Genomic DNA, 20,487 nt, shown 5'->3' with positions numbered 1-20,487 from the left:
TCTCTCCGCCTCCTCTCTTCTTGCCCTCTCGCGGGCCACGCACATAGCCGGAGACACCCTCCGCACTTGGCTACTCACACTGCGGCTTAACCCAGCCGACGAGGCACGGCTGCCAAAGAGGCGCGGGGGGTGTGCGGGGTCCAGGAGCGTAGGCCAAATGGGGGTGGGGGTGACATAGTACAACCCTTCTCCTCCCAGCCGCGACCCCATGCCCATTCTCCTTCTCTAACAGCAGCCTGTCAGCAACAGTGACACCTGAGCGGGGACTGGACGGTGAAGGAGGCAGGGCCGCTGGACTCGCAGCTGGGAGAAAACAGAGCTGGGGGCGGGGCCAGCGAGGAGTCCACCACCTGGCAGTGAGTGAAACGCACCCCAGCCAATGAGAGTGCGGGGCTCCGACGTCGGCGGAGGCCGGGGGCGGGCTCTGCGGGGAGGAGGATGCTGCCCGGGCGCTAGAGGCGGGGGCCGAGAGGAGGAAGGGGAGGAGGCGGAGGCGGGTGCGGCGGCGGCGGCAGCGGTGGCGGCGGCGGAGGGTAGGTTGTGGCTCGGACTGTGTCTGCCGAGCTCCACGGCTGTGCCTGTGTGAGTGAAGGAGCTGCGCGGGGAGGCAGAGGCGAGCGCGGCGGCGGGACGTCTCCGGCGGCCGCGGCAGCAGCGGCGGCGCTCCGTGTGGGGAAGCAGCGGCAGCAGCAGCGGCGGCCGCCTCTCCGCCGCCGGGGACGCAGAGCCGCGGCTGGTGGCGCTGACATTGGCGGCCCTGCCTCTCCTTCCTCGCCCCCTGCCCTCCCCATGTGATCGATCTTAATCCCGGCTGTGTGCGCGCGTGGGGCTCTATTCCGCGGTGCCCGGTCTCCGTGCCGGGGTGGTGCTCGTGTGTGCGCTGCTTCTCCCCATCCCCCTTCCCCCAAGAATAAAAGAAGAACCGGGAGGCGTGCTCAGAAAATAAATAAATAACCTCCACACACGCGCAGCCCGGAGCGAGTCGGCGGGGCTGGCGGCGGCGGAGGAGGAGTGAAGGCGGCGGCGGAGGAGGGACGCGCGGAGAAGGCAGTAACTTTAAAGCCAGCTCAGAGCCCAGACCTCCAGCCAAGCGGTTTGCAGCTCGGCGGCGGCGGCGTAGAGTGTCTGGCCCGCCGGTCCGGTCGGCGTGTGCAGTTGGACTGACGAGCAGCGCGTCGTTGTCCCCCGGCGGCTGGAGATGTCCGAGCCCAAGGCAATTGATCCCAAGTTGTCGACGACCGACAGGGTGGTGAAAGGTAAGCGGAGCGCCACGGTCGCCCGGGTGCACCGTGTGCCGCAGACGCCCGGGCTGCCGCCTCCCCTCCCCCGCGCCTTGGGTTCTCCTCTCCCTGCTCCAGCCACAGACCTTCTAGGATATTGTGCAACCCGCGAACCCCTCTTTCCCGTGGCGCCCCCCCCCCACGCGATTCCCCCCAGCCCCACTTGGGGCATTTTTATTGACGGGGGCGTCAGTTGGCAAATGGCTGAGCCGCGGGGAGGCGGCGGCGGGGGTGGCGGTGGCGGGGGTGGCGGTGGCGGGAGGGGGCGCCCGGGGGGTGGTTGCTAGCAGGGTGTAGCTGCTGTGACAGAAATAGGAAGTGGGTGGCTGCTCGCAGGCTTGCATGGGATCGGGTTTATGGTTTTCTTTTGCAGAGGGAGGGGTGATTTATGGCTTTAAAAAAATTAATATGGCATTTTTATGTGGCCGTGGCTTTCCACCGACTGCCTCGCTCGGGCAGGGTTCTCTCGGCGCTCTATTGCAGCAATTCCCTCGGCGCCCCCTCCCCCTCCCCCTGGAAGGCCTGCACAGGACTCGCGAGAGAGCGGGAGAGCGTGGGGGGAGCCCGGCTCTTCCTTCCGCGCGGGGCGGGGGCGGCCGCTGGCAGGAGGGTGGCTGAGGGGACGCGCGGGGGGCGCGGGAGGCGGGGAATGACCCTGAGAGCCCCCGTTGCCACCGCCCCCGGGATTCCCTCCGCGTGCCTCGGGAAAGAAGAAAAGCAGTTCTCCAACCTCCTTCGCCACCCCGGGCGGTCCCCTGCCGACCTGTCATTGCTCTTGAAGGGTTCCCTGCTCGTGCATACTTCCCTGGTGGTAACTTCACCACTCGCTTCCTCCGTGCCCCTTCCTCCCCTTTTGTAACGGGCTATTTGTTTCCTATTACTGCCTTTTCTCCCCCGCCCCGGCATTATATACTTCTCGCAGGGATGGCTTTGGAGTTGCTAGCAAAGAGAAGCGGGCTGCGTGGGGTGAGGAAGGGGACAGGCAGTGGTCGTCCTCTCTATCGCACGGGGAATCCACTGTCCTCGTTATAGTCCCAGGTGGGAGTATGAGGAGGAACAATCCTATGAATCCTGGAAGGATGACAACAAAGCAGATCCTCCAGAATTCAGTAGTATCCCTCATTCCCGGGGTCAGGACACCTAGCAAAGCAGGGATGGGTATGGGCTGTGTGCGGAGCGGGCCTCTGAAATTGGAAACAGCGCTGGTGGGGGCGGGGTGGGGGGGAGAGAGAGAGAGAGAGAGTTGTATGTAGAACAGAGATGCTATCTCATGTGACCACAGCATGCAACTAGAATGCCAGGCAGTAAAGTATTTTGCACCATGAGCAATTAGGTGAAGTACCCCACCAGCCTAAAGACCGTGATACATAAATCCTTTTGGGGTTTCAGAGAAGATCTCTGTTTCCTTTCATGGTTGCTTAGTTTTTTTTTTTTTAAAGTAATTTGTGTGTGTATGTGTGCGTGTGTGGTGGTGGTGGTGATGATGAGGGAAATGTGTACTTTTTTTTTTTTGAGAAAGATAACAAAATATCTTGTTTTGGTTATATTGGAATCACTCCTGCTTCAGCGTAGGATTCATAGATCCATCAAAATAATGAGGAAATAGCTCTGCAAAAATGACTTGAAATAGGACTACAGACAGATGCACAACTATTTTATTATTTTTTCCGCAGCCATGGATTCTCATGTAAACAGTCAATTCAGATTCATTCAAGAAAACCATGTTTATATTAAAGGCTTCTGTTGACATTTTAAAAAATTAAGACCTTTAGTTGAAATATCAGAGAATGAGAAATACCTCTCTGATGTGTGAAGTTTAGGTGTAGTTCCAATCTGTAGGTTAGGATCACTCATTTTCAAAACAACACAAAGCTTACAATTCAAATGATACCAGTAAATGTGTTGGCAATTAAAAAGAGCACTCATGTGCACACATAGGGTCACATTCCCTGTTTTAAATCACAAAATGAAGATTCTTAATGTAAATATGAAGTTGCCATCGAGTGAACAATGTAAAAATAATTTTTCATACATTTTGGCTCGGTGTTTTTATTTGTTAGTATGTAAGAGCCCATTCAACTATTGATAGGTATTGTGCCTCACTTTTTTCCAATGTTATACAATTAGTATACATACTATTACACCCATCCATAAAATTTGATTTACATATTCTTGCAGAACTGAAATACAAATGTGGATAATAGAATTAAAATAGGAAAATTTAATTTTGTGTTTGTTGTGATGGAGATCCTGATGTGAAACTTTAAATGTGAAATTTTGTTGATAGAAAGAAGTTTTATTGTTGAATTCCATTTTTACGATGGGCACACCGCTGCCATTTCTCTTATGCTTTCTTGTAGACTTTATGTTGTTGGCTTAAAAGGCATTATCAAGGTTGGATTCAACATTTTGTCATACATAGATCTTTATGACTAGTTATTCGAGATGATAATCTATTTTGATTATCAGTCCTCTGAGAAATAACATTTTCTCTTGTATATGTATACACATGCATGTTGAATGGAAAACAAATTGTTAAATTATTTTTTATATTTGCAAAAATTAGATAACACATTGTTCACAAAACCATAACTTTACCCTAGATTTTTGTTAGAACTTTATTCAGTGGTGAGTCTTTAACTCATCTTTAAAGGAGGAAAGGAATTATTCTTGAGGAAATATTTGTGCTCCTTAAGTTTTTTCTCCTTTACAAAGCGTATATAGTAGTATTTACTGTATATGCATGTAGAAATAAGAAATATTCAGATCATTATTACTGTGGCATGCCATGGCATTTGTTTACATTTATCTGCATCAGTGTGATCTGGTTTTTTTTGTATAGCAAATTACTATTTACAAATAAAGCTGTGCTTGTGGTTTTGTTTGTAGTAATACCACGATGTGTGACGGCTTTCTTGATTTGTACTTCCAAAATGCAACTTTAGAAAGGTAGGTTGAGTTTAAGTCACAACTATGTCATTTTTAGGTTTATAGAATCTGCTAGAGTGTGTTCAGAGTCCCTGACCAGTTTTCTAAACCCAATTGAAAGGGAATGATGACAGTGGAAATGAAAAACATTCATTTAGATTACCTCAGAAAAAAAGTTACTTCAGTTAGCAAAACCAGTGTTGTTTCATTTGTACTCTTGGATGAAAACAATGGAAAGTATAAGAATTCGGAGAAAACATCTTGGTAATGCCATTTGTTGAAATCAGAAGAATTTGCTTATTTACATTATTTTTTTAAAGAAACATTGCATAGCTATAAAGCTGAAGATGGAAGGCAATAAATAGAACAATAACTATCTCCCTTCCTCTCAGCATACCCTATAGTCTGGTTTTTCTCTGCAGTGGTGCCCTGCAGGCCTTATTCCAAACTTTGGCTTCTCTTAATTTCTCTCTGCATGTTCTTGCCCGGAATACTTTGGCTCTAACATTCTCAATTTAGGTGGTAGAATTTTTCTGCATGAAAGTTAAAAATACTTGGAGGAAATTAAACTGTACGTGATAATGAGAGTGTGGCTTTGTTACATCTCTTTACCTTCCCTCTCTTCCCATCTCCAAGTATTCTGTAGTGGGCCTTTTACTTTAACCCAAACTGATTTTAATGGTAGAAATTTCAGATACCATGTTAGGCTGCTGAGAGGTAAATTCCTGGGAAGAGTTTTGGGGAATCTCAAAAACTCTAGGTAGTGCACTGGTGTGCTTTGTGTGCTTTTGGCTATGGGGAATGAGCTGTTTTTCCGTGTATTGTCAGGTTCTATACTTTTTGTATAGTCAAAGTACACATAGGAAAATTCTGGGAAGATATCTAAGATCCTATAAGCAAGAAGATGCTAGTTAAGCAAAATTTTATTAAATAAATGAGGTTTCAAGTTACCAGTATTTCTAGCTGAGTGAGCTGATAATACTACTTAAAAAGAAAACAAGAATATGCTGCATTAGTAGCATTCTTATTGCTACATCAGTAGTAATAACTGTCATGTTTGGATCTTGAAATGGAGTAGTAAATAATGCCATTTCTTTGTGGCATACCAAGAAGAGCTCATTGTGTATTTATTTTACTGACATTTTATTACCATCAGTTGAATTGTTTCATTTATCTGGTTTTTCATTTGAGTATAGTGAAACCTCATTAATTCAGTATCGTTAATTTAAATTTATTATGATTGAACATCCATGTTTGGTGACTGAAGTTTACATCAGCCCTGGATGTGAAGAAAGGGGTCTGCTAATCTAATACTATAAACAATGTAGTTCCCATATGTTTCATATGCTTAAGAGAGCAAATCCTTTTCAGAACCTAGTGAACAGCATGCAACTTGATGCTATTAATTACAAATTAGGTTGATCTATTCATTAATATTTCCTTTCAGGACTTCTACTATAAGGGAATATAGCACAAGTGCATTGTTTTCAAAACATTCTGTGAATGAAAGCCTTAAGGCAACAATTGAGACTGGAATTCAGGGGAATTCCAGAGACTCTAAAATGCCATCAGTTAGAAGAATCAACATTTAAAAAATGATAGTTTTTTGGGAAGTGTGGGGATGAACCTTTACTTTAAATGGACAATATACTTTAAGACATCCAGTTAAAATGTGAAAAATTAACACCTTAGAATCTACTTAATGAGGTTTACTCTAACTTTTGTTTATATTAGTTAAGACATATGCCTTTTTAAATCTATTTGTTTCTTTATGGCCTGTTTTTGTTTGTAATTTTAGAGATGTGAAATATGACTTTGATATGCTGTGCATTTATAATTTTTATAATTGTCCTCTTATGCTTTTCCTAATCTTTTTTGTGTAAAGTTGAAACTAATTATGAAATCAAATGAAGAATCCATTTAGAGTGGCCTCATTGGAAATAGCATTTTTCTAGAGATACTCTCCTTTTAGCAAATACATTTAAATTACCATTTTGAGAGTTTTGTGAAAGTATATTGGACACACTTCTAGAACTATGAAGAATGATGATTCATGATATGGAGTTTTGATAATTGCTAAAATATAATTTTGCCAATTTTGTCAGCAACTTTTTGTGTTGCAGTCTCTTGATATTCAAGAGGCACATGGTGAGATCTTGAATTACTTTCTGTAATTCTCCTGTTATATATTATAATGTCATAGGCTACTTTCCCAATACATAAAAGGGCAATAATTGTACTCACCACTCATTTGTGAGGATCAGAGGATCATCAAATGGGATATGGGAGGCTGGGTGGTTACCCTTGGTCTACTCACCTGGGAATGGTGCTTTCAGTTATAGGTGACACAGAATTACAAATGATGATGTGTTAGTATTTTCAAGTCACTCGATTATAGTCAGAACCATTAATATTGAAAGCCATGAATGTGTTGGGACTGCAACAGTAGCTTTTGATGACACTCATTTCTATAATTAAAGAAATGGAGACAGAATAGAGTGGTCACAGGTGGGACTAGAATGTGGTAAGTGTAATAAGCAAGTTCTTTCCTTTGTAGATATTTTTAAAAATTTCCTTGAATTTATTTTTGAAAGTTTTCACTTCTTTGGTATATTTAAGGTGTCATCACCTTTTGTTTTACTAAAGTACTAGCTGTGTAAATAGTTTGATTAGGAGAAGAAGCTTTTATATATTTGTATTTAGCAGAAATATAAAATTCTGGATAAATGTTATAACCCGATTTGATCTTGGCGTGAAAATCACTAAAGAAATACTGTTAAACATTGTTTTCTATTCAGGATAAATATATACACAGAAATAGAAATAGCATACTTTCCTGCAAAGGAGTTTTATTTACTTTTATTTCGAAGAGTGCCGTCATAAGCCTCCTTGGGCTACAGATAATGACCCACACTATTGCTCTGGTTTCAGGATTTTGTTAATTTCTAGAGAAAGCTCAAGTGAAAATATTAGCCAATGCTTTTTAGGTGTTTCAGTCCTTTTTAAAATGAGGTGGTGGAAATCGAAATGATGTAGGCACTGAAACAGGATTTCAGTTTGCAAATTAAGTATTTAGTACTATTGACATTTTCAGCATTTTTAATTCATTTTATTTTACAATACTTCTGTCTCCTATATGAAGCTGTCAGTTATATTTTGTATACGAAGTCAGGTTAATTTCATATTTCTCCATGGTTAGCTGTTCTGAATAATGGCTTAAATCAGGTGGACTATCAACTTGAGGACCTAGACTCATTGCTGGGATCTCCAGTCCATATTCACAAATGTGCACTCAGGTAGTGGAAGCCTTAGGTATTAAAAAAATAAAAACACTGACTGAGGAAGTGGCAATAAATTATTAAAATGCGGCATTTTGGAATTAAGAAAGATTCATTTTGAAATCATCATAGAGAGGAAAACTTTGTGTTTTTCTTTTTATTACTCCCCTAATCTATGGTTTTGCCTCACAACAAAATAATACTATGACTCTATTTTAAAAGATGGTCTGTCTGACGTTTTATGAACTTCTGTGTCTTACTACTGGAAATTCTGCATGCGTTTGCAAGAGATACCGGATTTATAAAAGCTGCCTCCAGATTATGATTTACCATCTTACAACGATTGTCAATTTCAGGTACTTTCTACAGTTATGAAACCAGAAGAATGATGGTTGATATCCAAAGAGAAAATTTTATTATATGGAGCTAAATTAAAAAAAAAATTCTACCTATCAACTTTAAGATTCTGAGACATAAAGAGAGTCTCCTTCTATGGTGACTGTATTGTCCCAGTTTTTCTTTTTTGGGAGGAGGAGTTATGTTCTGATTTAAAATGTTCAGTTGTTTCTGTGTAACATTAGAATATTTTGGAAATTCTGGTGTGTCAGTGTCTAAACTATATCTCCAGGTTGCTGCATATACTTTGGAAGTTGCATAAAATTATTTGTTAATATGTATATTCAGAGTTTTAATTTGGAAAATATGGTCATTGGACCAGTGGTGCCTCACTCAATGTTTTCCTTCTTATGCACAGAATAAATTCTTGTTGAATGATTGGGGCATTGCAAAAGTCTCATGTGCCTTCTGAAACAATAAGTGGAGACAAATTATATGTTTATTTTGAGCCTATTATATTCTGATTCTTTGTAAATGGTTCTATATGGTGACTGAATTGGAATTGTTCCTTCTCCAGCTCAATCAGGAAGTGGAGTATAAGAAGGGGGCATACATAAGGCATACAGTTTAGATTGAGGGCAGTTTTGTTGTTTGATCATTTGAATTGACTTTATGCCTGCTGAATTAAAAAAGCTAAATAATTTTCAACTTAGCTTGTTAGCTTGAACTTGAAAACTTTTAGTTTTTGTGTTATTTCCCCTTAGAGTGATCAAGTTTTGACAAGTGGGAAAAGATATGTTAATCACTCAGTGTTTGATTTATTGGATGATTTATATAGTTTAATTATTCCGTATATTTAGATCTGAAGAGAAAATGACCAGGCAAGTATCATGAAAAAAACAAAAGGAAAAAAACCTCTTTTCTTTGTTTACATCTCAATTTATCATTTTCTGTAATGATTTTGCAATACAGAAATGCAGCCTTCTTGAGCATAGCCCTCCTCTGGTCCCCAGAATGTCATTGGATGCCATCCAGTGGAAGGACATTTGGGCTATGAGAGGTTAAAAAAAAAAGTGGTGCAGACTCTGCTTACTCGTTATATTTTTCTAAGTGGGCTTTGCACCATTAACATTCGTTTTTAAACATCTCATAAGCTATGCTGTTTTATTAAATTAAATTAACAACACAATACATTCTCTTAAAATGACAGAATCTGAGTCAGGATTTTAAGTTTGTGTTTTTTTTTTTTGTTGTTGTTTGCTTTTTAAAAAGGAATTTGATTTTGTTTGTTTGTTTTAAATGACAAAATCTGGCATTGTTGGTTTGCTATGTATATGTAATGCTATTAAAGTACACACATACCTTCTCTGCATGGGCCTGATTATTGGGATAACAACAGTTTTTCTGATCATTCAATTCTTTTCATTCAAGCTTCAGTTCAAATGTCACCTCCTCTGGGACCTGCATCACCTGACATTTGAATTGAAGGGACTCAGCTTCTTCCTTCTCACAGAGGACACCTTGATAAGAACATGTTGCTGTGATGATTTGTTTACTTGTCTGCCTCTCCTCCCCAGGAAATGGAAAGCCCTGGAGAGAGGAGCTTGGTTCCTTTTATCTTTGTGTCCTTAGTTTTGTAATAGGCATTTGATACATGGCTGGTAAATGAATGAAATAACAGATTAAGGATAAGATGGGTTTACATTTCTAGGTTATAGGGTTCTTTTCTATTTTGAAATTTTGTAGATTTTAAATCATGGTCAGCTCACAAACATCCGGTGAGTTTTGATTTGTAAGTCCCAGTTCTGTAGAAGTATGTTTTCACATGAATTTTTGATATCTGTTCCATTAACTGGGATTTTATAGTTTTAGCCCAATAGCCAGCATGCAGAACAATAACTGGCAGGAGTGGCTTCCCCAGGGGAAGTGCTTGGTTTTTAGTGGATCAGTGTTAATCAAAAGATGTATACGTTGATTTTTCTCAAAGGTGGATGGTTTCTTTCTCAGGAAGACTGGTGATGATGCTAAACTGGGGAGAGCTGTGTGATAAGCATCTGGGAGCTCAGATTAGACTTCAGAATGTACACATGCAAATGAATTAATAAATTAAGGAAACAGAACAGAAATGTAAAACATACTGCACACCTAGATAGGAGATGCCTAACTATGTATATACCAATAGAAATTTTCAGGTGTAGAACATGAGTACCTGCTGCTCATGAGTTAGCTCTCCTGATGGCACTTCTAGATGGTGAGTGTCTTTAGAAAAGCTTGGCCCTGGAAGTCACACCAACAGGGAGGCAGTAAGGCACCTGCTCTCAGCCCTGTCTTTGCAGATGACCACTGAACTTGTATCAGCCCAGACTTGGCTGTACGCGCATTGGATTAAAGCAGGCCAGCTGGGGTTTTCCAAGCTCCATTTTATTTTGTTTCTGAAGCAATATTTCCAGTCTCTCGGATGGGTGAGGATCAACTCTGTCTCCCTGGCACAGAAATATTTTCATTACAAGGAGTTGAAGACTAGGGAAACTATAGTTTCCTACATAAAATCTCATCGTTAACTTCTGCCAATTTGCATTCAGCAACCGGGAGGGAATCTCTGTTGCCTCACCTCTGGTCTGAATTCTGCATCAGTGCTTAGTCTCATTTCATATGCCCTTCCAGAAACAGATGTGTAAAATTTCAGAGTATATTAAAAAACAAGTCCGCAAGATGATTAAAGACTAAATAGGGGCAGGAACTAAGAGATTATTCAGTCTGAATAAGAAATTGCTGAGTGGTGACTTAACTACAGGTTTCATGTATTGGAAAGTCTCTTTCTATAGTGGATCACACTTAGATGTTGTCTTTCACCCATATCAACTGAAGAAGAGAAAATAATACTTGGGCACTTCCAAGATTTAAATGAATTAAACAAACAAACAAACAGTAAGGGACATTTAATGCTGGAATGGTTTATGGGGATCTTCTGAATGGAGAGAATGAATTATTTTCATAAGGTTGTAAATGTGGACTTGTTTATGTGCTAAAGAATAATCTAAACTGAAAATTATAAGATTTTGAAGCCGGAAGGAACCTTGGAAATTTAATTTCCCATCTGGCCCCAAACCAGTCCTCTTGATTGGGTGCTGGGGAGGAGCACCTTTTATCTCTTACACTTGCTCATGTCTGAGTCTACACATAACAAACAAATCAGACTCCTAGAATTCGAAGGTGCACCAGAATCTTAGCTCAGGCCACCCCAAATGGGGAACACCCCTCATGCTACCCACTGTTCAGCCTCCCCAGTGGATGGTAATCCCACCACTGCATGTACCCATCTGTTGAGAGGGATCTCCCAACTGTATAAGACCTCTCCATCGGGGACATCTCTGTGTGCAAGAAAAGTTTCCTTATGCTTGACTGCAGTCTGATGCTCTGAGTACACATGTTTTTCTTAGCATTGCGCTATAGAATTTCATAGAATGAGCCTTACCTGTTTTCCACAGGAGAGCTTATTTAATATTAAAAACAACTTCCTTATTCTTAAGTCTTCTAGCTGTTCCCCACACAGGATGGTTTCTAGGTACTTCCCCTTCCTAGTAGCCTTCCTTTAAATACAAATACAAGTCAGGTTGTTGGGTCCCTTGAAAATGGAGAAGTAAACAGAGGTTCATCTTGGTTCACCGCCTTCCATGGAACCTCCAGCACCTTTGGCTCAGTTTCTTCAGTACTCTTGCCTTGCTCTTCTATGTCCTCATGCTGACCTTCAAGCTGCTTGGGACTCAAAAGTCTTGCACAGGCAGCCAGCATCCCATGATATTCCTTGGCTGGATGAGGGTTGCCACTGTCATGATGCTGTTAGTCCTTATGCCTTTCCCATTGAAATTCTCTTTACTTGAATCTTTTCCCAGGCCTTCTGCAGCTTCAAGTTCTCAAATACCTAATCTGTATATGTAGGAGTATCACAGAAAACGTAAATGGCAGATACATTTAAATAGTGATTTTCTAGAGGTGTTTCTTTTGCCTTTTATACGTTATAAACACAAGTAATGAAGGCAGGATGATAGCATGGCACCATGGTGGTGTTAATGGGGTAATTGGCAGACAGGCCACATGTCTCTTGTTTACTTTTCAAATCACACTGTGAAAGCAACTCATCTCCACACTTGACCAGAGCCAAACCTACCTCTTCTGCCTGATCTGTGTCCAGTTTTTGAATGTTAGATAAGCAGCTCCTAAGGCCATTGAATTTGGATAACCCAATGGATTCAATTATAATTTTTTGTGTGTGTGTGTGGCGGGCCTGTGTGGGGATCTGAGCCCTTGACCTTCTTACCCTTGACTGTGGTGTTACAACACCGCACTCTAACCAACTGAGCTAACCAGACAGCCCTTCAATTGTAATTTGATAACTAGTGTAAGTTTCACTGAGACCTGAAGGAGGCCAGTGGCTTCCAATTATGGTGTCACAACACATTGCTGTGTTACACTCAGCTGTGAGGTATTAACAGCTGGTGATAACATCGTACAGAAGTTTGCAAATGACTTATTTTAAAATACCTATATATAAACTAAAGTGGATTCAAGTTCAGCCCTAAAATGTTACTGTTGCTGGCATTCTGACTTGAGGGTATGGAGCTGCAGCTGTCATGGTGGGCATTTTGCGTAACTTTCAGCCTGCTTGATTTTACTGATCAGCCTGTAATCATAGTGGAAATTATACAGTCTTGTATTTCCCTGAATATTTTTGATGGCAGTTCGTTAGAACCTGTGTTTACTCATGCTAGTGTTTTGTGGAAGTGAATGTCATGTGCATTTCTATGGGGAAAAGGCTGAGATCTGCTATGACAGCATACACCTTTGCTAGCCAGGTCTGTAAATTGAGTAGATCTTGGAACATTTAGGTAGGCACCTTTGGAGTGATTTCAACATGCTCTATGAAGACTTCTCTTCTCAAATATCTCCCAGAGGCTACCATGCTTGAAATTCCATGATTAATTATGTATTTAGGATAAGATTGGCCACCTTTGATACAAGTTTCAAAAGTAACTGATCTTTAAAACACAATTTAGTGAATTGACTAAATTTTCTTCCTTTTGGATGGTATTGAATTCAGGAAAAATTTTGTATTTCAGGAGCCTTTTTGAGAGTGAACTTTTATGCCTCTTTTAAAATCCATGTCCCATGCCTTTTGTAATTATCACTCAATTTTCCATATAAGCCACCTCGTCCCCTGTATGATATGATATCCCAGTTGGTAAATAGATTAATCTATTGAGTGTAAAATAGCTGTTGAAAAAAATATTTGTTTCACTTATCAAACCTTCCATCCACTCTCCTGCCCACCCTTCCATCCTGTCCTGTGTGCATCAGAGTTTGAGTGCCCACTGCTTGCCTGGTTCTGTGCAACGTTCTTGAGGCTTAAGTTAAGGTAGGCGATCTCTGAAGGTTACTGTCCAGTGTGGGAGGCAGAAGTAAATCACAGTGTATCTTGTAATTATTTTAATAGCAGAAGGTGCAACATGCTGTGGGAGTGCAGAAAAGGGAGTGATTAACTGTCTTTATATATTGTACTTTCACTTTTGGCAAAAATAAGTATAACCAATACAAATTTTCTCTGGGTATAGTGTATATATAGGTATGTGTTAGCACATTGCGCTTTTGCTAAAATGAAGATGGCATAAAAGGTGCTGTAAAAGGAGTGATGAGTGTTTATACCTGGAATTCTGTAGCTATTATGTATAAGTCACCTGTGAGTAGGGTATATGAGATAGAATCATGGGCTATTGAAGTAGAAGTGACTTTAAAAGTCAAAAGTTCAACTCTCTTTCGAAAAAAAAAAAGGTATTTCTGTTAGATGGTTAACAAGTCATTCCCCCACCCCCCCCAAAAAATACTTCTGGTGATGGGAAGGCAGCATTAGGTGTGGAAAAAATATTAGTTTACAGCTAGACAAAACCTGGATTTAAATCCTGAATCCTCTGAAGGCCAGGTGTGTGTCCCCGGACAAGTCATGTAGCCACCCTGAACCTGTTTTTCTTATTGAAAATTGCAAATGATAGTACTAATTTTGTCAGTTGGCTGTAAAGATGAGAGAAATTGTATGTAAAATCCCTAACCTAGTGCCTGCTTAGAAAGAGCCCTCAATATGTTAGGTATTGTTATTTTGCTGTTGGACAGCTCCTTTGAAAGCCAAGCTTTCTGCTTTTAGAACAAGGAATTTGCATTAAAGTGTATACTTCCTCACCTCCTACTCACAGTCAAATCCATTGTAGTTTGGGGACCTTTACCATTCCATTGAGACAGTTTGGCAAAGGTCCGCAGTGGCTGTCCATTTGCTGGTTTCTGTGACATTTGACATGATGGGCCACCTCTTTCTTTTTGCAACATTGTCCTCATTGGCTTTTGTAGATTTCCTCTTTCTCTGACTTGTTTGCCAGCTCATTTTGACTGAATCCTAAATGTTGATGTTCTTTTATCCCTTTATAAGTTCTTCCAGGCAGTGTCATTTCCTTGCACTTACAGGATTGACTACTGCTTTTAGGCTGATGACTAGAACATCTGCATTTGCAACCTAGTCTTTGGAGCTGTCTCTCAAACCCTATATACAACAGTCGCTGTGGATGAGTATGTTGAAAGTAAATCGGGGGATCTGTTCGCCTGTGTTTCCTATTCTGGGTGATGGTACCACAATTCATTCAGTTAGTTAAACATGTCACTCAGTTCAGGCTTTTTAAATACTTCACCTAGTTCTGTAGGAGCCTCCTAACATGTCTTTTTGCTTTCAACCTTGTCCCCTCCCATACATTAATATTTTCACGTTGTCACTAGGATGATTTTTCTAAAATGAATGTGTGCTCCTTTTAAGTACCTTGTAAGTGGTCAAGACACCAAGTCTTGACTCCAGATCTCGGCTTTTACCACCATAATACTAATTTGACAGGCAGATAAGGCTGCATTCATTAGGCAGTATCAATGAATTGATACAAAATAGACATTATTAGGGATTTGTTTTTATGTAAAATATTGCCACTGCAGGAAATTATTTTGGTGGACCATCAGTGGCCCTGTCTGTAGGAGAAAAATCTAGTACTTTCATGGTGTAAGTCTTTATACTTTGCAGAAATATGTAGCTGAGGTACACACACAATGGGAGTGGACTCTAAAAGAGGCTTTACTTGGTATTACTGACTTTATCATGGTGGTACAAGACAAACTAATCCAAAACGTCAAAAGAAGTGCTAACTATGAGTTACATAAAGAAGTCATTTTTATTGGACCTCGAATTTTTCTTCTAGGTTAAAACTATGAAAAAAAAAGTCTAGTGCTAGTTATTGTACATTGATGGCCTTTGTTGTAGAGACTTTGCTTTTTTATATTCATTTTCATAGTTTTGTCACAAAAGCAAATAAAGGAAGCCACACATAGCTAAAGTGAAAGCCACTTCAAGGAGACATCACATGAAACATTTTGAGGATGGAGTTATGTGGTTTCATTGTAGCATTCTAGTTGCAAATGCAAATTGTTTTGAGATCAGAATTTTTCATTTACCACTTTTAACTATTTTGTACTATGAAGAATGTTTAAGACTAGCCAAGTTGCACTTTTAAATGGATTATTTAAAATAAATTATTCAGAAGAAAAGGGTGGTGACTCAGAATTTTAGTGCTTCTTCCAAGATAGGTGATTGGAGAGATTTATTACTTTGTTCCCATGATTGCTAAACATATTTCTGATCCAGCTGAACTTGGTTTGACTTAATTTGAGAATCTTGTGGTTGAAACAGTTGCAGGTCATAGGTGTAGGTGTAAAGGAAGATTTAGCACCCTGCCTAGATTCCCTGGGTCTTTAAATTCAGGGAGCTCCAGGTTCATGCTGGGGATTCTTATTTCCCTTGCTTCACGATGAATACCTGCGCATGTGGGGGAATTTCTTCCCTGCTGCAATCAGCTTGGGTTCCTGTTTTCTTTTTCTTCCTTTTTTCTCCATGTGACATTTTTGTGAACCTCAGACTTCAAATATGACTTGTTTTGGTGTTTATTTATAAAAGTGTTTATTAACATTTAGATGAAAAAATTTGAATAACTTTCATTCTTAAATATGAATACAGCTAGGGTGTTTCATTGACAGTTCTTGTTTTGTTAATTTGTATTTATTGAAATGTAAGATCTTTCATGGCCTGAAAAAACAAAATACACATTACAGTTTTCCTGTTGTATGTGTTTATTTCAATCCTGAAGCCAGACCTTGCTTGAAATAATCTTTACCTTATAAGGAAATTGATACTGAGATATGATTCTGTCCAGTGTTTACTACTCCATACATAGATAATTTGAATGTTATAAGTATAGGAAAAATATCAGGTAAGTCTGTATTCAAATATGAATATCTAAGTGAAGTAGCCAATGACTAAACATTCTAGTGGTTCCATATATGAACAAGGTGAGAAAATATGTAAGAGACATGCTTGGATACTGTTTTAAAAATGTGGATTTAATTTGTGTAATTAGGAGTGAAATTTAAAAGTAAAAGATTAACATAAAAAATAGTTCTTTTGAGAATTCCAGTAGTAAATACACCTTCTGAATTTACTTTACTGGTTTTGCTCTTTCTTGAGCTCATGAGGGAGGCTAGCATGTTTGTGGTATGTTCCAGGCTTTAGAATTTTTTCTTATGGAAAAGAGGTAGCTAGAGTCCTATTCGGTCACAATTTTTGATTAAAACTCAGTTGGGACAGAAGTAAGTCTGTATGCCATTGCTTCTAAATATTCTTAATAAATGGAAATGTGCATGAATTGTTTTCTGTCCATCTGCTATGTACTGTGACCACATTGGTGAAATTGTGCCCTTTCCTCCTTTGCAAGGTTTCCAACTGTGTGGTTTTGTGTGGTTTTATTTATTTATTTATTTTCAGAACGATGAAATATTACCAGTAATGTGTATTTTTAAATGATTATGTAATTATACTACAGATAATAAAGGTACCCCTGTTCTTATTTGAACTTCTATCCTATGGAGAGATAGCACCAGAAGTGATAGTTTGCTTTTGATTATTTGGTCTGTATTCAAGATATTACTTTTCTCCTGAACTGCTATCCCCAGGCATTGCTCAGGGATTTTCATGAATGGAGTGAGTGGCAGGAAAAGCTATGTTCCTTATAGACAGGGCAATAGTATAGCAGCTAGAAAAGGTGTTTGTTTTTAGGCCAGCCTCAGTTAACTTGTGCTGTCATGCAGGAAACCTTTTTATGCATTTATTTCAGGACATGGCATTCTGGAGACTTCATTGAATGCTCCCTGTTATAATTTCTGATGGAATCTGGTCTGGAATGTTCAGAAAGAAGTAATAGAACTGAAATGACAAGATTATGGCATCTTGTCTTCAATATTCAGATTCACTGGCTTCTGTTTAAGAAACATTTTACCTTTCTTTTTGCTTCTGTTTAAATTGGACCCATTTGGATTAACATTAAATTTGTCTTTATGATATGACCTACTTGGTGTCAGTTATTTTCACAAATTCTGTTTCCTTTAATCCCCAAGGTAATACTGTGAGAAAGTTAATATGGAAACCTATTCTGAAATCTGTGAATCAGAGAAGTTAAATAATATTCTCATGATCACAGAACTAGTAAGTAGTGAAGCTGGTATTCAAAACATAACATTTAAAAATTATTTTTAAAAATTTCAAATATACATAGAACTTAGGAGAAGAAGAAAGTTAACCCCTGTGTACATGTCCCACAGATTAATTATGGAGATTTTACTAGGTTTCCTCTATTCCTTTTTTCTTTTCTTTTTTTTTGGGGGGGGTGAAATACTCATATTTTAAAGCAGATCCCAGATATCAAGTTATCAAATGCACAAGTATGACTATGGGACTAGTGTTTTATCTCTATAACAAATGGTCTAAAGTATTGGAGGGTATGACATAATATGAAGACTGAACAGATAGAAGCCGTGTTTTTCAAGAAAACAAATTACATATCTGCATTCAGTTTTCTAGATATGGTTAGTCATCATTTGCCACTTGTTTATTAATACAGTAGTAATGAAATACCTAATACTTATGGAGTACTGACTCTTGCCTAGGAAGTCCCTCATGCATATTAGCTCATTTAGTTCACACTAGCCCTGTGTTCTATAATCATTTCTTGTAGGTTCAAGTTGCTTTTCAAAGATAGGTATCTCTTTTACACAGAGATGAAATATTCTATAGTGCCTTGAATTATACTATCTTCTCACTCCTTCTCACCTTTAGTACTGATTACAATAATTTATTGATGGAGGGATAGGATGTTGCTGCTCAAAAGAGTTGTCTGTAGGCTAGCAGCATTGGCATTGCCTGGGAGCTTGTCAGTAATACAGAATCTCAGCCCTTTTGAATCAAAATCTGCATTTTCAATAATATCCTCAGGTAATTTATATGTGTATTAAAACTTGAGAAGCCCTGGGTGACATTTAAAACAGTGCCTCGCAAGCATGGCTGTATGTTACAATCGCTTGGAAAACTTTGAAAGTTACCAATGCCCAGTACAACCCCTGACCAATTAAATTAGACTCTCCAGGTGAGGCCTCAGTATCTGTGAGTGTTTTTTTAAAATTAGACTTTCTAAATGAGATCCCAGAATGGGTATGTGTCCAAAAAAAATCTCCCAGGTGATTCTTACATTCAGCCAGACTTTAAAATGCGCTATTTAATACTAGAATATCTTTTAGTTACTTAGCTCTGAAAAAAACATTTAATCTTGTAAATCATATTTTGAAAATAGCACTAAATAAGAACTGAAGATAGAAGAAGTTTTGGGCTTGTACTTAGTCTTTTTGGTGATGGTAATTGATTGGTGATGGTATAATAAAATAATTTTTTTTATGCAGGACTGAGCTTCTCCACTGTTCTTATTCTCCCTTGGCACTAGGGAGTGAAGATACTACCAAAATTAATTGTCTGTTTTTGTTCCATTCTTATCTTTAGGTGAAGAATTACATTGAGGGAGGCAGGGAGATATGGAACATCAAATGGACAAAAACTGTACCAAGAGTTGTTAAATATATTCACATCATTACACTGGATGGGATTCTTGGTATTTTTATTTTTGTTCTTACATTTTTTTTCTGTTTGTGCATGGCTATTTGATTTTAAGTCAGTGACTTCAGTTCCAGGCATATATAGGTACTTTGTTCATTCAGTGACAATTACTGAGTGCTTAGCAAATGCAGCCAAATGAACAAAATAGTAGAAGGGAACTGGACAGTGGAGAGAAATGAGGTATTTATGTGCTCCTTACCCTGATTGCATATGGTGGAGTTGTTTAGAGCCAAACTACCTTCATTGAATACTGGCTCTGCTGCTTATTTGCTGTGTGACCATAGGCAAGTTAATTACGTGGCCTCAATTTTCTTATCTGTAAAACAGGGTAATAACAGCACCTACCTATAGAGTTGTTATGGAGAGTAAATGAATTAATATATGTGTAAAGCGCTTAGAAGAATGCCTGGCACACAGTAAGTGTTATATGAGTATTTGCTGATATAATTATTGTTATTATATACTCCATACCTTAAAGAGAAAACGTGGCTGATATATGAAGGCATAGACTCTTAACCTTCTGGTTTTAACATTTGAAAGATTCTTGAGGTTAACATGTTTTTGTTGTTGTCGTTTAGGGAAAATGGATCTCTGATTAGAGCAGGGACACAAAGTGTTCAGACTTGTATTCTGACTCCAGTTACTCCTCATTATGTTGGATGAAGAGGGGCAAGTAACACTCATCACACAAACAATTAACCTTGGTTTGTTGAAATACTTTAGATTCCTTGTGTAATAGGCACTGAAGAAATCCAAATTTTAGCTGTTAAAATAACTGCTTTCCCAAAAGCCCTATAGTAGCATGGTTGAATATTTTTAGAGCAATTCATTAGAATAGTAGTATTTTATAGTTTAATTTCACTTGAGGAACAGCTATAGGTGTTTCAGTTCAGGCATGGAAAGTTCAAGATCAGGTTGTCAGTAGATTTCAGTGTCTGGTGTCTGGTGAGGTCCTACTTTCCGTGTCCTCACGTGGTGGAAGGAGTGAGGGGTCTCTCTGGGGCCTCTTTTAAGTGCACTTACTAATCTGAATCATGAAGGGTCTGCCCTCATGACTCAATCACATCCCAAAGGCCTGGTATCCTAATACCATCACCTTAGGGGTTAGGATTTCAACATAATTTAGTGTTGGGGGTACATAAACATTCAGACCGTAGCAATAGTGATTTGCGTGCATTTTGGAATAGACTATGGTAACTGTTTTTTTTATGGGCAAGATTAGACATGTTTTTGTTGGCATAGAAAAAATTGCTGTGTGAAGAGAGTGGCTATTATTTATTTAACATTTAACCGGAAAGCCTAAATATATTCAAAAGAGCTCGTTTGACAAGAGTTCTGGGGCAGAAATATTAAAGGGCAAATGAAACAAGGATTTCTTGTTCTTAATTGGGGTTGAGAGAAAGGGCCAATCTCCTGCAGGGGAAATGACTATAAATGGTCTTCACAGTTAAGACATCCTCTGTTGTGACAGCTACCTTTCTGGTCCGCTTACTTTTTCCTCTTTCTTCACAGAGAATTGCTGCTAAAAACACCTTTCTCTTGGCACTTAAGCTCTCAAATTGGACTCTTCAGTTTTTTCTTGTTTCTGCATAAA

At 39.5% G+C, this 20,487-nt stretch overlaps 1 protein-coding gene across 2 annotated transcripts in view; it reads left to right on the top strand.

The window, feature by feature from the left end:
• Nucleotides 1-537: 537 nt before the first annotated feature.
• PPP3CA (protein phosphatase 3 catalytic subunit alpha) overlaps nt 538-20,487 on the top strand; it is a 294,575-nt gene continuing 274,625 nt past the window's right edge. For both annotated transcript variants that reach the window (XM_063107899.1, XM_063107898.1), the window contains exon 1: nt 538-1,256. In XM_063107899.1, coding sequence (XP_062963969.1) covers nt 1,199-1,256 — 58 coding nt within the window. In that variant the 5' untranslated portion in view covers nt 538-1,198. The remainder of the gene's footprint in view (nt 1,257-20,487) is intronic.

This window comes from Cynocephalus volans, chromosome 9 (assembly GCF_027409185.1).
Source record: "Cynocephalus volans isolate mCynVol1 chromosome 9, mCynVol1.pri, whole genome shotgun sequence".
In the NCBI taxonomy this organism is placed as follows: Eukaryota; Metazoa; Chordata; class Mammalia; order Dermoptera; family Cynocephalidae; genus Cynocephalus; species Cynocephalus volans.
This window is presented reverse-complemented; position numbering and strand designations above follow the sequence as displayed.